The sequence below is a fragment of the Myxine glutinosa genome, chromosome 3 (assembly GCF_964187855.1).
Source record: "Myxine glutinosa chromosome 3, kmMyxGlut1.1, whole genome shotgun sequence".
NCBI classification, from domain to species: Eukaryota; Metazoa; Chordata; class Myxini; order Myxiniformes; family Myxinidae; genus Myxine; species Myxine glutinosa.
Window position 1 is genome coordinate 218,065,049 of NC_136263.1, and position 16,639 is coordinate 218,081,687.

A 16,639-nucleotide genomic window follows, 5' to 3' on the forward strand; every position below is an offset into this window, starting at 1 on the left:
CGGCGACCTTGGCCATCGCGAACACAAAGGGCTTGTGGTCGACGAATGCCGTGAACGGGCGGCCCTCCAGCAGATGGCGGAAGTGTCGGACCGCCAGGTGGAGCCCGAGCAGCTCGCGGTCGAAGGTGCAATAGCGGCGTTCGTGCGGGCGAAGCTGCCAGCTAAAAAACGCCAGTGGTTGCCAAGCACCACGCATCCACTGCTCGTGCACCGCGCCCACCGCGTAGTCCGACACGTCGGTGGTGAGGGCGATCAGTGCATCGGGCGCCGGGTGCGCCAGCATGGTGGCGTCGGCCAGGGCCAGCTTTGCACCGCAAATGCCGCGGTCATCGGCGCCGACCAGGCGATGTCACCTTTGCCCGGCTTGCCCCGGAGGGCCTCGTGCAAGGGGCGGAGAAGCTGGGCGACGTGGGGCACGAAGCGGTGGTAAAAATTTACCATGCCCAGGAACTCCAGGAGCCCCTTGATTGTGCGGGGCCGCGGGAAATCCCTGACCGCCTCCACCTTGGCCGGTAAAGGGACGGCCCAGTGCCTGGTGATGCGGTGCCCCAAGAAGTCGATGGTGGCGACGCCGAAACGGCACTTGGCGGGGTAATAAGAAGGTAATAAGAAGACGGCTTACAACCCTAGTTAACGTCGTCCGGAAGTGACGTCATAACTTCCAGGGTCGCGTCGGCCAGATCAAAGACAAGGGGATTAACTCCCTCTTGATAAGGGGAGAGCCGACGTAGCGAGATCCGCAACAATATTATACATAAAAGGAGTAATATTAATATTATAAATAAAAGGAAGAATTTTAATGTTGGAAATCAATGGAGTAATATTATGTTATAAATAAAAGGAGTAATATTGATGTTATAAATAACAGAAGTAATATTAATCTTGTAAATAAAAGGAGTAATATTGATGTTCCAAATAAAAGGAGTAATATTGATGTTATAAATAAAAGGAGTAATATTGATGTTGTGAATAAAAGGAGTGATATTTGTATTATAAATAAAAGGAGTAATATTAATGTTGTAAATAAAAGGAGTAATATTAATCTTGTAAATAAAAGGAGTAATATTGATGTTGTAAATAAAAGGAGTAATATTGATGTTATAAATAAAAGGAGTAATATTGATGTTGTGAATAAAAGGTGTGATATTTGTATTATAAATAAAAGGAGTAATATTGATGTTGTCAATAAAAGGAGTAATATTAATGTTGTGAATAAAAGGAGTGAAATTTGTATTATAAATAAAAGGAGTAATATTAATGTTGTGAATAAAAGGAGTGATATTTGTATTGTAAATAAAAGGAGCAATATTGATGTTGTCAATAAAAGGAGTAATATTAATGTTGTGAATAAAAGGAGTGATATTTGTATTATAAATAAAAGGAGTAATTTAATGTTGTGAATAAAAGGAGTAATATTAATGTTGTAAATAAAAGGAGTAATATTAATCTTGTAAATAAAAGGAGTAATATTGATGTTGTAAATAAAAGGAGTAATATTAATGTTATAAATAAAAGGAGTAATATTAATGTTGTAAATAAAAGGAGTAATATTAATCTTGTAAATAAAAGGAGTAATATTGATGTTGTAAATAAAAGGAGTAATATTAATGTTATAAATAAAAGGAGTAACATTAATCTTGGAAATAAAAGGAGTAATATTGATGTTGTAAATAAAAGGAGTAATATTAATGTTGTAAATAAAAGGAGTAACATTAATCTTGGAAATAAAAGGAGTAATATTGATGTTGTAAATAAAAGGAGTAATATTAATGTTGTAAATAAAAGGAGTAACATTAATCTTGGAAATAAAAGGAGTAATATTGATGTTGTAAATAAAAGGAGTAATATTAATGTTATAAATAAAAGGAGTAATACTAATGTTGTAAATAAAAGGAGTAATATTGATGTTGTAAATAAAAGGAGTAATATTAATGTTATAAATAAAAGGAGTAATATTCATCTTGTAAATAAAAGGAGTAATATCAATGTTGTAAATAAAAGGAGTAATATTAATGTTATAAATAAAAGGAGTAATATTAATGTTATAAATAAAAGGAGTAATATTCATCTTGTAAATAAAAGGAGTAATATTAATGTTGTAAATAAAAGGAGTAATATTAATGTTATAAATAAAAGGAGTAATATTAATCTTGTAAATAAAAGGAGTAATATTAATCTTGTAAATAAAAGGAGTAATATTGATGTTGTAAATAAAAGGAGTAATATTAATGTTATAAATAAAAGGAGTAATATTAATGTTGGAAATAAAAGGAGTAATATTAATCTTGTAAATAAAAGGAGTAATATTGATGTTGTAAATAAAAGGAGTAATATTAATGTTACAAATAAAAGGAGTAATATTAATGTTGTGAATAAAAGGAGTGATATTTGTATTATAAATAAAAGGAGTAATATTGATGTTGTGAATAAAAGGAGTAATATTGATGTTGTAAATAAAAGGAGTAATATTGATGTTGTGAATAAAAGGAGTAATATTGATGTTGTAAATAAAAGGAGTAATATTGATGTTGTGAATAAAAGGAGTAATATCGATGTTGTAAATAAAAGGAGTAATATTAATATTGGAAATAAAAGGAGTAATATTGATGTTGTAAATAAAAGGAGTAATATTAATGTTATAAACAAGTGAATCCTCTTGGATTGCGCTGAGGTTCGGGCATGGAATTTCGAGCCTCGATCATGGTTCGAGCCTCGATCTTGTATACAAAAATAATAATAATAATAATAAGAACCTTGGGCCGAATCTCGCGCTTCATCAGTGCGCGTGCGCGAATTTACGTCACGTCGGCAGCGAGAAGGGGTTCCCCAACACGAACCAATCAGGAACTGCCACGTCACACTTATATGATCTCAGAATTCCTGTGACAGGAATTCGCGTTACACTGGCTGGAAGTCATTCGCTAGAGGCGCTTCCTCAGCGCTAATAAAAGGAGTAATATTAATGTTACAAATAAAAAGTCATGTTAATGTTGTAAAGAAAAGGAGTAACATTAATGTTATATATAAAAACAGTAATATTGATGTAAATAAAAGCAGTAATGTTAATGTTATAAATAAAAGGAGTACTATCAATGTTATAAATAAAAGGAGTCATATTAATGTCATAAATAAAAGGAGTAATATTAATGTTGTGAATAAAAGGAGTAATATTAATCTTTTTAGGCATCCCAAAAGGAAAGAGGAAGATTATTATGGACACTGCATTCAAAACGGGCTTTAGAGCGAGCTATGTCATCTGGATATGCAGAAGCTCAAAGGCCTTCAGACAAATAGAATTACTGCCCACATCAGAAATATGCTCTGAGGGAAGAGGGATGGTTGAGTGCTCATAAAACCGATTTAACCCACCAAAGTCTGGTCTGAAGTCCAGAAACCTGAGAGTATAGTTTCGAGCAGGCGAGTTTGGGGCGTGGCCTCAAGGCCATTCTTGACGCCCATCAAGAAGGTTCGGCTGGGCGAAGTCGTAGTGTGTGGGTACCGTCGGCGATTATGTTGTAATAATTATGTGCCGAATGGTTGGCTGGCAGAGGGAATTTTTTTTACAAGAACTAAGGGAAAAAATCACAGAGGCAGTAACATGCCACTGGGAATCCTGCCACTGGGAATTTATCCTTATGCCCGAACTGTTTAGCATAGCTCCACCCCTCGCATGGCGACATATACGCTTACACGGACATCCGGCCCTAACTTTGATACATGAAGGTTTCTTCTTCACGACATTCGGAGCACGCTACTCCATACAATTCTACCTTGACTAAGGTATTTCATTACCTACCCCCACACGTAACAAAATGAACCCATCAGTGACGGGTACACTCCGAGTAAATCATAAAAACTAAAAATATTCTTGTTACATCATGATGCCAAGAAATTTTACTCTGTCAAGTCCTTACCATAATTATTTGAGCCTCTGTTTATTTTACTTGTGGAACCACAAAACAATGTCGATTTACACTTATCAAATGTTCCTCACCATCATATTGCATGGCCGCAGGTGCAGTCGGCTGACTGGGAAAAGCTGGGCTGAAAGCGTAGGCTGTTGGGAAGGTCGATGTTGAGCTGGGTACTGCCATACCAGTGGGAGTTGGTACACCTGATGGAACAGAGAAAGATGAAACCAACAGCAACAGCTTTGACCCGGGTGGTGGCAGAACCACACTGGTCATTGATAGGGCAATGACCTGTGTGGTTCTGCCATTACCATATTTTCACTGGTTATTGCAGAGACATACCTGGCTGGACATTAACAGCCTAGTCTGTGTCACATAAGCAGGAGTAGGAGTGGCTATTGTTGTATGTGAAAGGAGGAAATAAATTTTGACTTGTTCGGTAAAAATAGAGGTGGAAGATAAAGTTTACAGAAACTTACCTTGGTAGGCAGCCGTCACTGCTGGAGCCTGGTAAGCAGCACTGTGTGTTTGGAAAGATGCAGGTGGTGTGGGCTGGTAGGCTGAGGGAGAAACGTATGCTGTGCGATTTCCAGCTTTCCCAATTGCTTGGTAGGCTTGGGACTGGGTACCATATGTTGCAGGTGCCACCAATGACGGAAGTTCTTCAGTTGTGGCTGGCATGAAAGGGGCCTCGTAAGGTGTAAAGTAACTCGTTGCAGCATACGCAATCGGTTTTGAGCTGAGGAATGTGCCTGGTGTTGCAGCCGGTAGCTTTGTGGTACCAAATTGTGAAGTGGATCCAGCCATGCGAACTGCGTACCCATCAGAATGGCCTGCATGTGTACCTCTCATGGAGTAATTGGAAAAAGGCTTGAAAGAAGCTGTAGATGTGGACATAGGTGATGCTGAGGCAGCTTGGCTCATTGAATTAAGGTAACCACCACAAGAGAAGTACGAGGCTCGGTGGAAGAAAAAACAGCAAGACAACCATATGTAAGAATCAAACATGGAAGCCAAACTACAGTTTCCATCTTCCTCCATTCTAACGGTCACGTTTAGTGAAAATGAACAGCAATCTGTAAAATCATCAGCAATGATATATTATTTGGCGGGACCTCATTTACTTTTGAACACGTACACCAGCTATAAACAGTCATTCCGGCGTTTCGGAAGCAGGGTGATTCAATGTGTGTGCCGGATTCTCGGATGTACGTTAAACTGGGCGTCCTGTCTGCCAGCATTAGTTGGTTGACGTCAAAGATCCCATGGTGTGCGTCACAAAAATGAAGAAAGAGCAATCAGAGATTGCAGACCATCGCCAGGACACGCTTCAGTGGTTTTTAAGGCTTTTGTGGAAAAATAAATATGGCGGCCAAACCACGTGAGCGATGACGCCATCATTAATTTTTTTCTCCGACAAATGAGAAATTTCATCTTGATCGGAAGAAGTTTTTTAATTGTCGAATTATGACGTCATAATGGAGGCACAGATGACATGATCATTATTTTATATTTTTTTGTATACTGAATCGAGGCTCGTGAAAGAGCGAACATTTATTTCACAAACAAATCAACCAGACAAACAAAATATATAAAAAGAGGGAGCGGAAGACAAGATGGGGAGAGAAGGGGAAGCACACAAACACAACATTTGACAGCAGGGAGATGTGTGGGAGGGAGAGGGCTTGGGAAGGGGGGGGTGGGGGGGTGGGAGAAGTATAAAACACAAGGACACCAAGGACTTCCAGGACAGAAGTTGGTATTTCAAAAAAGTGGATTTGGGGTGAAATTAGCAGGGGTAGAAAAGATCAAGGTTTTGGATGGGGGAAGATAAGAGATGGTGGTAAACGGCTGTTTTAAAGACCTGGAGGGTGGAGTGGGATTGAAGAGAGTGAGGGAGTTTGTTCCAGAGGCGGGAGAAAAGAGGAATGAAGGAGTGAAGGTGAGCAGAGAGTCTTGATTTTGGCAGTTTAACCATAAGAGGGTTGCAGGCAGATCTTGTGTGACCTGTTGGAATATTTGGGGGACAGAGCCCAGAGAGAGCTGGGGGGGCAAGGCCAGAGAGGAGTCGGTAGAAGACGGAAAGACCACCAACCTGCCTGCATTGAGTGAGTGAAAGGCCCATGGAGTTAGCTTCATCGCGGGAGATTCCAATGATTCTGAATGCTTTGGTTTCAACAGCGTGAAGACAGCCAGGTGTGAGGCAGGAGCACCAGCCCAGAGGGGAGAGCAGTTTTCCATTGAGCTGCGGATGAAAGCCTTGTATGTGGTGAGGAGCTCAGGTGTGCCGAGGAAGGACTTCGCACGACGGAGGATGCCCAGTCGGCGACTGGCTATGGAGGCCAGATTTGAAATGTGGTTTTCCCAGGAAAGATCATGGCAGATAGTGAGACCCAAAAGCTTGAGTGACAGAACTTCTTGGAGAGGATTATTCAGAAAGTGGATGGGAGGGTTGTCCAGTCGGTCTTTTCGGAGAGACATCGTAAGAGTGTGAAATTTGTCAGGATTGAAAGACATGTTCCACTTGTTTGACCAGTCTGTGATTTTGTCCAGGTCTGCAGAGAGTGAGGAGCCTGCAGACTGCCGATCTGAGGGATGAGGAATGGAGCGACAGAGAGTAGAGTCATCAGCAAAGAGATAGAAAGGATTTTCAAGAGAGTCAGAGAGATCATTGATGAAGACCAGAAAAAGCACAGGGCCCAGAACACTGCCTTGGGGAACTCCAGCCTGAACAGGAAGAGGAGATGAGAGAAACCCATTCAGGGCCACACGTTGACTACGACTAGAGAGGAAGTCCGCCAGCCAAGCGTGGAGATTTCCATGGATACCATAGGAGGAGAGTTTGGTGAGCAGAGCGGGGTGCCAGACCATATCGAAGGCACGTGATATGTCAAGGGAGACAGCTCTAATTTCCTGTTTGGCATTGAGGAACTCCATCCATTTTTGAGAAAGCAGAAGCAGCATGTCCAGAGTAGAGTGACCAGGTCTGAAACCAAATTGATGATCAGAGATCAAGCCATTGGAGAAGAGGAAAGATTTCATATCTGAAGGAATGATGGATTCCATGACTTTGCTGATAATTGGGAGAAGGCTGATTGGTCTGTAGTTGCTAGGATCTGTTTTTGCACCTTTTTGTGCACCTTTTAATCACAACTCTTGTCACAGCACTCTTTCAGAGGCCTTTTCCAGATTAATAAACACCAAATGTAGATCCTCTACAGTTTTCAACCATCTGTCTGAAGGTAAAAATCAACAAATCAAAAATTAATGCAAAAATAAATAAATCCAAATTACTCTTCTCTGACCATCACTTCCTCCCTCAACATTTTCCAAATAATTATTTCCCGGACATTCATAGTGTGCGACATCAATTTGGTGCCTCTGTAGTTGTTGCACGCGGCACATCTCCTTTTTGCTTGTAAGTCGGGACCAATGTACTTTCTCTCCACTCGTTCAGCATTTCTTCTTTTTTATAAATAATCCCCCTCGCCCCCAGCCTTCCCATGCCTCCTCCCCCAAGCCCTCTCCCTCCCACAGATCTCCCGTTGTCCCTGTTCTCTGCTGTTGTACTTGTGTGCATCCCTCTCTCTCTCTCCCCATCTTGTCTCCCGTTCCCTTGATTGTATGTTTTGTGTGTCCGTTTTTTTTTTTTGTGATTAATGTTAGCTCTTACACGAGCCTTGATCTTGTATACAAAAAAAAAAAGTTTCTGAATAGCTGTAGCAAGAAGTCAACACCCTCTTCACCCAACACCTTCCACACTTCAACAGGTATCCCATCTGGCCCAACTGCCGTACCACCATTCTTCATTCTCACCAATGTTCTCCCTTCCTTCTCCTTCTGGATGGTTCTTCTTGTCCCTTCGTTTCCAGCAGGTTCTACTCTGAATTATTGGGTTCTCCTCATTTATCAGTTTCTCAAAGTATATTTTCCATCACTTCTTTATCTCCACATCTCTCAGCATTGTGTTGTCCTCATTTTTGATCAGTGTTATCTGGAAGATATATTTGGATCCGCACTGTCTTTGGCTTTCACAACTCCAAAGATTTTTTTTTTTGTGTACTAAGTCCAGACTCATGTAAGAGCTAACACATAGAGCATACGACAATGAGAGCGGGAGAGAAGAGGCGGGGGGGGGGGGGGGGGGGGGGAGAGGGAAGCACAACAACAGTGGGGTACAGGGACATCGGGAGATCTGTGGAAGGGAGAGGGCTGGGGAGGGTACACGGAATAAACAGATGGACACGACAGTGGATTTCATGAAGAAAAACAAGGAATTTGAAGGAGGTTGATTTGGGGTGGATTAACAGGGGTAGATAAGATCAAGGTTTTGGATGGGGGAAGATAAGAGATGGTGGTGAACAGCTGTTTTAAAGACCTGGAGAGAGGAGTGGGATTGAAGAGAGTGAGGGAGTGAAAGCCTTGTATGTGGTGAGTGTCGTGAAAATCGAACTCTGACACGACTGGACCTCTAGGTAGGCTTTAATATCATTTAGATCCAAAGGCATTCCTAAAAGAATACATTCAAGCAACAGGCATTAAATCAGCATCACATGAGTAGCAACGGTTGCATACAGGTGCGTACAGGTAGTATAACTATAAGCGAGCTTGTGATATTTATAGCAGAGTCGTTACCTTTCTAGGGAAGCCCAGAGTAGCGAGAGAGAGTTACATTTCGATTATGGATGTACATCTCCTGTCCGCGCTGATATATATAGGAACCGCGAAAGGGTCGCGTAGCGGCCATGAGGCGAACAACATCCGTGTCGTAACTTGGATGACGATTGCATATGACGATTTCATCACATTCTCCCCGCGCTTAGATCTTAACTCGGCGGTGAAGAACAGCAGACTCATACAGAGGAACACGTAGGAATGCAAAGAACGAAATACATTTGAAAGATGTCACGGCCGGTCGGACGTCCAAGGGGCCATCAATCCCGATGGCAGGGCTACTGCGTTTCAGCCTGTTAGCCTGGTTAGCAATCAATCCCCAGCTATAGATGTGTCGAGGAGGAAGTCCCAGTCAAGAAGATATCGGACCGAGCAAGCAGTGGTCATCCCAGGGAGAAGACGTTGAGCCCGTGGGTAGCAGTAGTCTTCCAGTGGGGTAGTCTGAGTAGATAAGTGTACCCTTTGCGATTCACAGCTCATAAGGTGTGCCATGACGAAGAGCGGCTGTCCATACGACGCAAAGCAACGCATTTCAGGCTGATGTGTCGGTGTGGAAGATGTGTAATTCAGTAAGTCATGTCTATTCGTCGCAGGGCAACACATTTCAGGAAGAGGTGTCGAAGCGGAAGATGTGTAAATCAGTAAACCTCAACAGTAAATCAGTAAACCTCAACAGTAAGTAAGATTACATAACAGGAGGCCACTACAGGAAGACCATTATAGTAGGTCTGTACCTGCCTTGGCTCCCAAGGGTACATACGCTGTACAAGCTCATGTAGCGGCACGCGAATCTACCGTTGGCAGCGATCGCACGAGACACGAGCGGCCTCTGAAGGCTGCCTGGACGACCGGCATTTACGACGCGCCTCTCCAGCGAAACGCGCAGGTCCTCCGGGATGCATATGGCAAGCTTGTCCAGCAGCACAGCGCGCGGAGGATCGGAGAAGATCGGCAGACCGAGAGAGCCCCGGCTGGACAAACCATATTTGTCCCAGCGTCGTCCCGGATCGTTAAGATTGATTGTCATGATTGTCATGATTGTCATGCTAGATGTCCCGGATGGATTGGCCATCCCGGATCCATCCAGTTAACGCCATCGTTGCATGGCACGGATCCAGCCGGACCGCGGAATGGCTCGGATCGACCATCCACGGACGCAAGGTCTCCCCGGATGGGCTGTCCATCCACGGATGTCCGACCAATCCATCCATTCAACACATGGAATGGCTCGGATCGTCCATCCGTTCATCACATGGAATGGCTCGGATCGACCATCCATGGACTCAAAGTCACGCTCAAAGACACAAAGGCATCCATGGTAACACATGGAATGGCTCGGATCGACCATCTATGGTCAACATACCGAAGTCAACAAGAATACCGGACGGCTCCCGGAGCGAGCAACAAGAACTTCCCGAGGTGGCCCGATCTCAGGGGGGGGGGTCATGTCGAGGAAGGGTCGCAGGGGCCATGGGTCACGGTGTACCCAGAAGACTATCCACCAGCGCGACCTCAAGGAAGCGCGGCAGATTAGCAACATGGTCATATCCCTTGGACATACTATCCACAAACCGCAAGAACATCGAGGTAGACAAAACACGAGACAAAACAACTGTTAAGGAGGTGGCTGCAGCGCGCTGCATACCGAAGACAGACGGCCTTCACAGTCTGGGTCAGGATGAGTCACAGTCAGACTGGGGCAGAGGGGAGATTGGAATCAGACGAGGCGTCTCGCAGTCTCGAAATGTACGAGGCAAGAGCTCTGTTCGATAACAACGAGCCCAGAGTCAAGGACGAGCATGCGGTCAAGGGAGTCGGGCGCGACGCTCAATGTCACGAGGTCACCGTGTACACCCTAAATGGTGCTGGCGCGCGACCCTGAGGGAGCGCCGCGTTACGTTGTTCACGTCGTTACGTAAAGGACAATGGGTACGCAGTCACCAAGGTACACGGTAAGGCAAACGAACCCCCGATGAGATCACGGGAAGCACGCCATTACGCTAATGACGCCGCGAAGCGAACGCGTCAAAGATGCTGTAAAGCGAACGCGTGATACAGTCGATGACGTCACGCTAATGACGCCGCGAAGCGAACGCGTCAAAGATGCTGTAAAGCGAACGCGTGATACAGTCGATGACGTCAACAAGTAGGTCGGGCGGGTTGGCGAGCTCCAGCCGAGCGGCCTCCCCAGACGGAGTCGCGCGCAGCAACACCCGAGCGAGCCCGAGATCGGCACACGGCACACGAACCCGGCCGACGGCGAAAGCAACATCTAGGGCGCAGCAACACCCGAGCGAGCCCGAGATCGGCACACGGCACACGAACCCGGCCGACGGCGAAAGCAACATCTAGGGCGCACCGCGTACGAGGGAAACCGAAAGCCGCGTCTCGGCCCGTTGATCCAGAGCGGGCGAGCCCGCCGAGCCGAGGGGCGAGCAGGCCGAGTCGAGTTGGCGAGCACGCCCGGCAGCGACAGACCGCACGACCCGAAGCAGCGCCCCGCCTGCCTGGCTGTCGGGTCTAAGGAGCGAACACATACAACGCCCTGACGTAGCATCTCATTTGGAGGTGCATTGAGCATGAAGGATGAAGAGGGGCCTTTCGGTCCGTCAGGCCTGCTCTACACCACATAAACGCAATCCAACAGCTTATCAAATTAAATTAATTGGGTGAAACGCGGGGTGTGAAAAAGAAGAATGAAAGCATACGGTCCACATACATTCCATGCACAGCAATTTTACAATGGTCGCAGGTGGTTAACGAATACGCCGTTTGAAGATCGGGAACACCAAATCAAGGAAAACAAAGGACGATCACTTATAGAATACACATGGTAGCCAGGTATACGATCAACCATTAGAAGCATATGCCCGTGTGTCGTGAAAGGCTATGAAGGTCCCGCTCGACGTCCATAGAAACTCGTCCGTGCTGCGACGAGTCCTCGCCAGGGCCCAAGCGAGCCTCCATTGAGGCGTTTCCGGGCGATCCCCTACTCAGTGGGGCCGGCGAGAGGAATCCAGCGAAGATGCGGCGCGCGCAACGGGCGCGTCGTGCATAGTAGGGATTCCATCCAGCGACGGTGCGGCGCGTGATTCGCGTGTAAGAGGGGATCCGACGAGCAGCGAGGAATCGCCGGCAACGCAGAGAGGGCCGCGATGGGTGCCACGTGTGGCGAGTAGGAGGTGATTCCGAGCAACGAACGGAATCGAGGGCCACGCCGATCGTCGTGGGCCACGCCGAGTGCGGGAGCAACGTGCGGCGAGGAGGTGCTCAGAATCAGAATGGAGGCCCCGATTCGCGTGGAGGAGGTGGTGGTTCCACCGAGTAACGAGTGGTCGGAGTGAGCCGGTCGTGCCGGCGTGAGTCCGACGAGTAGTGCGCGATCCGCACGGCGGAGATGGGCCACAGAGTAGCGAGTGGTCGGAGTGGAGCCGGTCGTGAGAGAGACGCGGCGTGATTCCGACGAGCAGTGCGTGATTCACGCGGAGGAGAGGGGCCACAGAGTCGCGAGTTGTCGGAGTGGAGCCGGTCGTGAGCTCTATGTTCCGCTGATCTCCGCTCGTCACGGAATCACGATCAGCGGAATGCGGGCCCCGAGCGGCCTTTCTGCAGACCTTTCGCAAAAGGGCCTTAGTGGAGCACAGGTGACACGTCGCCTGTCGGGCCGGCATTCGGAGCGAGGATGCGGCCGATGTCCACACGAGTAACGTTTTGCATACCGGGTAGGCCGGGCAGCGGCGGCTGCGGGGGAGCTCCGGAAGCGGGATGGTTCTCTCGGACGGAGCCGTTAGCGATTCGAGTAACCGAGGCGAGGTTCATACCTTCGGCTCCAAGCGGGTCCGTTGTTCCGACAGGGGGTTGCGGCCCAGGTCATTTCCCAGTGGCCTCCTTCAGCAGGTGCTGTGCCGGAGTCATGCCTACTCCGGCTTTCGGGCCTACGCTACAGGAGAGCAGCCTGCGTTTTGACGACGCGGTCCCGCAGAAGGCTTGCGAGGTCCCCATCGTATCCGGCCCTCGTGAGGCAGACCGGTGGCGAGAGGAGTCAGAGCTCCGTCGCTGGAGCTAGCTCGACGGGTCCTCCGCCGGGCGTTCTTCTCCGTAGCGCCGCAGCGAGCAGTGCGGGAGCGTGGGTTGATTCCGAGCGATGTCAGGAGAAAGTTGGTCTGTAACACGGAGCGGTGGGCTCGGTCTCGTGAGCCGCAAAGTTATTCTGCCGCGCGTTGAGCCAAGGAGCAACTCCGACGCAGATCCCTCCGCTTGAGGGTCGGCTCCGCGAGGCGGTACCACGATCATCATCCGGCGATCTCAAAGATCTAAATGATATTAAATGTCGTGAAAATCGAACTCTGACACGACTGGACCTCTAGGTAGGCTTTAATATCATTTAGATCCAAAGGCATTCCTAAAAGAATACATTCAAGCAACAGGCATTAAATCAGCATCACATGAGTAGCAACGGTTGCATACAGGTGCGTACAGGTAGTATAACTATAAGCGAGCTTGTGATATTTATAGCAGAGTCGTTACCTTTCTAGGGAAGCCCAGAGTAGCGAGAGAGAGTTACATTTCGATTATGGATGTACATCTCCTGTCCGCGCTGATATATATAGGAACCGCGAAAGGGTCGCGTAGCGGCCATGAGGCGAACAACATCCGTGTCGTAACTTGGATGACGATTGCATATGACGATTTCATCACAGTGAGAAGCTCAGAAGTGCCAAGGAAGGACTTCGCACGATGTAGGATGCCCAGTCGGCGACTGGCTTTGGAGGCCAGCTTGGAAATGTGTTTTTCCCAGGAAAGATCATGGCAGATAGTGAGACCCAAAAGCTTGAGTGACAGAACTTCTTCGAGAGGATTGTTGAGAAAGTAAATGGGAAGGTTTTGCAGTCGGTCTTTACAGAGAGGCAAAGTGAGAGTGTTAGATTTGTCAGGATTGAAAGACATGTTCATTCCACTTCTTTGACCAGTTTATTATTTTGTCCAGGTCTGCAGAGTGAAGAGACTGCAGCCTGCCGATCGGAGGGTTGATATATGGAGCGGCAGAGGGTGGAGCCGTCGGCAAAAAGATGAAGAGGATTTTCCAGACAGTTGGAGAGATTATTAATGAAGACCAGAAAAAGCATAGGGCCAGGAACACTGCCTTGAGGAACTCCAACCTGGACAGGAAGAGATGAGAGAATTCCATTCAGGGCCACACGATGACTATGACAGGAGAGGAAGTCCTGTTTCGCGTTGAGGGCCTCCATCCATTGTTGAAAAAGCAGAAGCAGCATTTCCAGATTAGAGTGGCCTGGTCTGAATCCAAATTGACGATCTGAGCTCAAACCATTGGAGAAGAGGAAGGATTTAATATCAGAAGCGGAAGCCATTTAATGATGGAAGATATTCCTCTGTCCCTCCTCTGTATCCAAATCATCATACATCCTTCTACAAGCTTGTGCCTTTGCCTTTGTCACCACTTTCTTTACTTCCTTATTTGTTATCCTAAACTCATCTGCACTCTGTTGATCATTGATCTCATCCCTCTTCTTTTTTGCTTCCATTTTCTCCTGAATCTCCTGAATCCTGGTGTTGGGCTAGCGGCTAGGGTGCCGGCTTAGGATCCTAGGATCCTGGGTTCGAATCTCGGTCGATCGCCGAATTAATGCCAGGGGGGTTGACTCAGCCTGTCATCCTTCCGAGGTCGGCTAATTGAGTACCAGTTCACTGGTAATTCCCTGTTTGTCGTTAAAGGCGGCAAAAAGGGTTGGCGTCAGGAAGGGCATCCGGCCGTAAAACATTGCTTCAAAAAGGGGACCAAAAAAAACAACAACTACCACGGTCCCCGAAAAGGCCAACCCCCGCTTTGCGGGGAAAAATGGCCTCTAAACGGTGGTTTTTTTTCTCCTGAATCGCCTCCTGTACTTCCCTATCCACCACGAGGTCTCATTATCACCTCTTTGCTTACCTGTATTCATACCCAAAATCGATTTTCCAGCCTACTTGATCTCATTTGAAATATTCTCAAATCCAGAACTCCCTTTTCAAACTTCCTCTGCTCTCATCTCTCTCAAGACCCGTTCAGCAACCACTTCCCTTTTCTCCTTGTCTCCCAGTTCCCACCACCTCACCTTTGATGCTCATTGTTGTTTACATAGTTTCACTCCTTTGATAACCATACCTAAGGCCAACATTCTATGCTGGGGTGTTGCTGCATCACCAGGTATGACCTTCATCTTTGACCGCCTTCCATTTCCTCCTTCTGCACAAAATAGCTATCTGTGAAACATTACCTCCGCTCTTTTATGTGATGTGATGTTTTAGTCTTGTCGGGAAAAATGTATTTGCTGTTGCCATATCATATGTAACCACAAATTCAATAATCTGCTCTTCTTCTTTGTTTCTCTTTCTCATTCTCAAACAGCCTTGTACTCCATCCACACCTCCATTTGCCTCACCAGCATGCCCATTGAAGTCACCACTGACCACGATTTTTTTCTGCCCCAGTTACCTTTGCCATCACTCTATGCATCTCTTCCAAAAATACATCCTTATCAGTTCTCATGACTTTGGAATCCAACCCGAGGGGTATAAGCACTGACCACATTGTTCACTTGTTCAACAACATCTCACCTCATGCTCATAACTCTGTCGCTTACTCCGTCCACCTCCACTGCTTTTTTCTTGACGTCCTCATCAAATACGTATGATACCAACACCTTTTCCCGTTTCTCATTCCATCTCCACCACTGTAGAAAGGTTTGAAACTGCCCCCCAATGACCTTTTCCTTGTTTCCTGCACACACAGAATCTGTGCCGTCTTCCTTTCCATCACATCAGCAATCTGTCTGCCTCTCCCAGTCATACTTCCCACATTCAATGTGGCCAGCCACACCTTCTTCTCTTTTCCTCCTCTCTCGTACTTGCTTCTTCAACCACATACACTCTTGATACGGTAACCCTTGCCAGTTTCTCACAGAAACACGTGATATTTCTGCTCGTCGTGTATATGCGACGTCCAACCATGCTCCACATTCCTCAGGATCCGCATTCCATATGTTTCAGCAAATAGGTTTTACAGCCGGATGACTTTCCTGATGCTAGCTCTCCTCCTTTAATCCGGGCTGGGGACTGGCAGTGAAAGTGCTGGCTTTCACATCACAGGCGGAGTCGTCGTGGGGCCAATAACAGTCACCGGTACACTGCTCGCTCCCCAGCACGACCAAATCGCGCAGCACACCAAAATCCAGGAAGCAATTTCCCCAATTGACTTGAGTGCTGCTACCTGCACGTGCAAATGAGCCGTAGCAGACACGGCATTCAGTACATTAAAGGTGTTCATTCCTCCCTGACACTCACAACTTCCAGGGTCATGAATATTAATGAGCTGAATTTTGCATGTTATTTGAACTACTTTGTCGGATAACCTATCAGATAAATTCTGAATCTACAGTATGCAGTTTTTCAACATGGTTGTTATCATATTGCGTGACACAGTGTTTCAAACAAGCTACAGAATCATTGTCGGCACTGGCTCATCGCACATTACATTTTGTCACAGTTCACACTCCTTAATAATAAAATGAACACGTTGTGGTGCTGCGCACACACGACTCGATTGCCAGAGAGGTAGGCCACAACGCGTTGGTATAACAAAGTCTTTATTCGAAAGCTCGCACTTCAGCACTGAGCGGGTTCGAGCTTAGAGCCTGCATATATATCCCGAGGCCACGCCTAGTCCCCGGGCGTGGCCGATCGGTCGATAGGCGGGGCATGCATTCCAGTTCCCCACCTGGACGTTCGCGCCACCTGCTGGTGCGCTGAATTAGTGTCCCTTGTGTCTGCCACACGCGCCCCCCCAGAATTCCCGCGCACCTGAAGGGTGAGTTTGCGGGGAAGCCGGATGACCCGGCCGAAACGCCCCCTGGCGATGGATGCCGGTCTGGGGGGTGGCGGGACGGCGGGGCTGGGGGGTGCCGGGGGTCCGACCGCCGGGGGGCGGCCTCGACGCGGAGGCAGAGCTGCTTGCGGGGGGGTGGTCCGGATCGAGGTGGGCCGGCTTGAGGCGGTCC

General features: G+C 47.1%; 1 protein-coding gene across 3 annotated transcripts in view; it reads right to left on the bottom strand.

Moving 5' to 3' along the window:
• The window catches only part of LOC137422863 (uncharacterized), a 635,168-nt gene that overhangs the window by 119,988 nt on the left and 498,541 nt on the right, over positions 1-16,639 (bottom strand). For all 3 annotated transcript variants that reach the window (XM_078774996.1, XM_078774997.1, XM_078774998.1), the window contains exon 21: positions 3,995-4,114. In XM_078774996.1, coding sequence (XP_078631122.1) covers positions 3,995-4,114 — 120 coding nt within the window. The remainder of the gene's footprint in view (positions 1-3,994; positions 4,115-16,639) is intronic.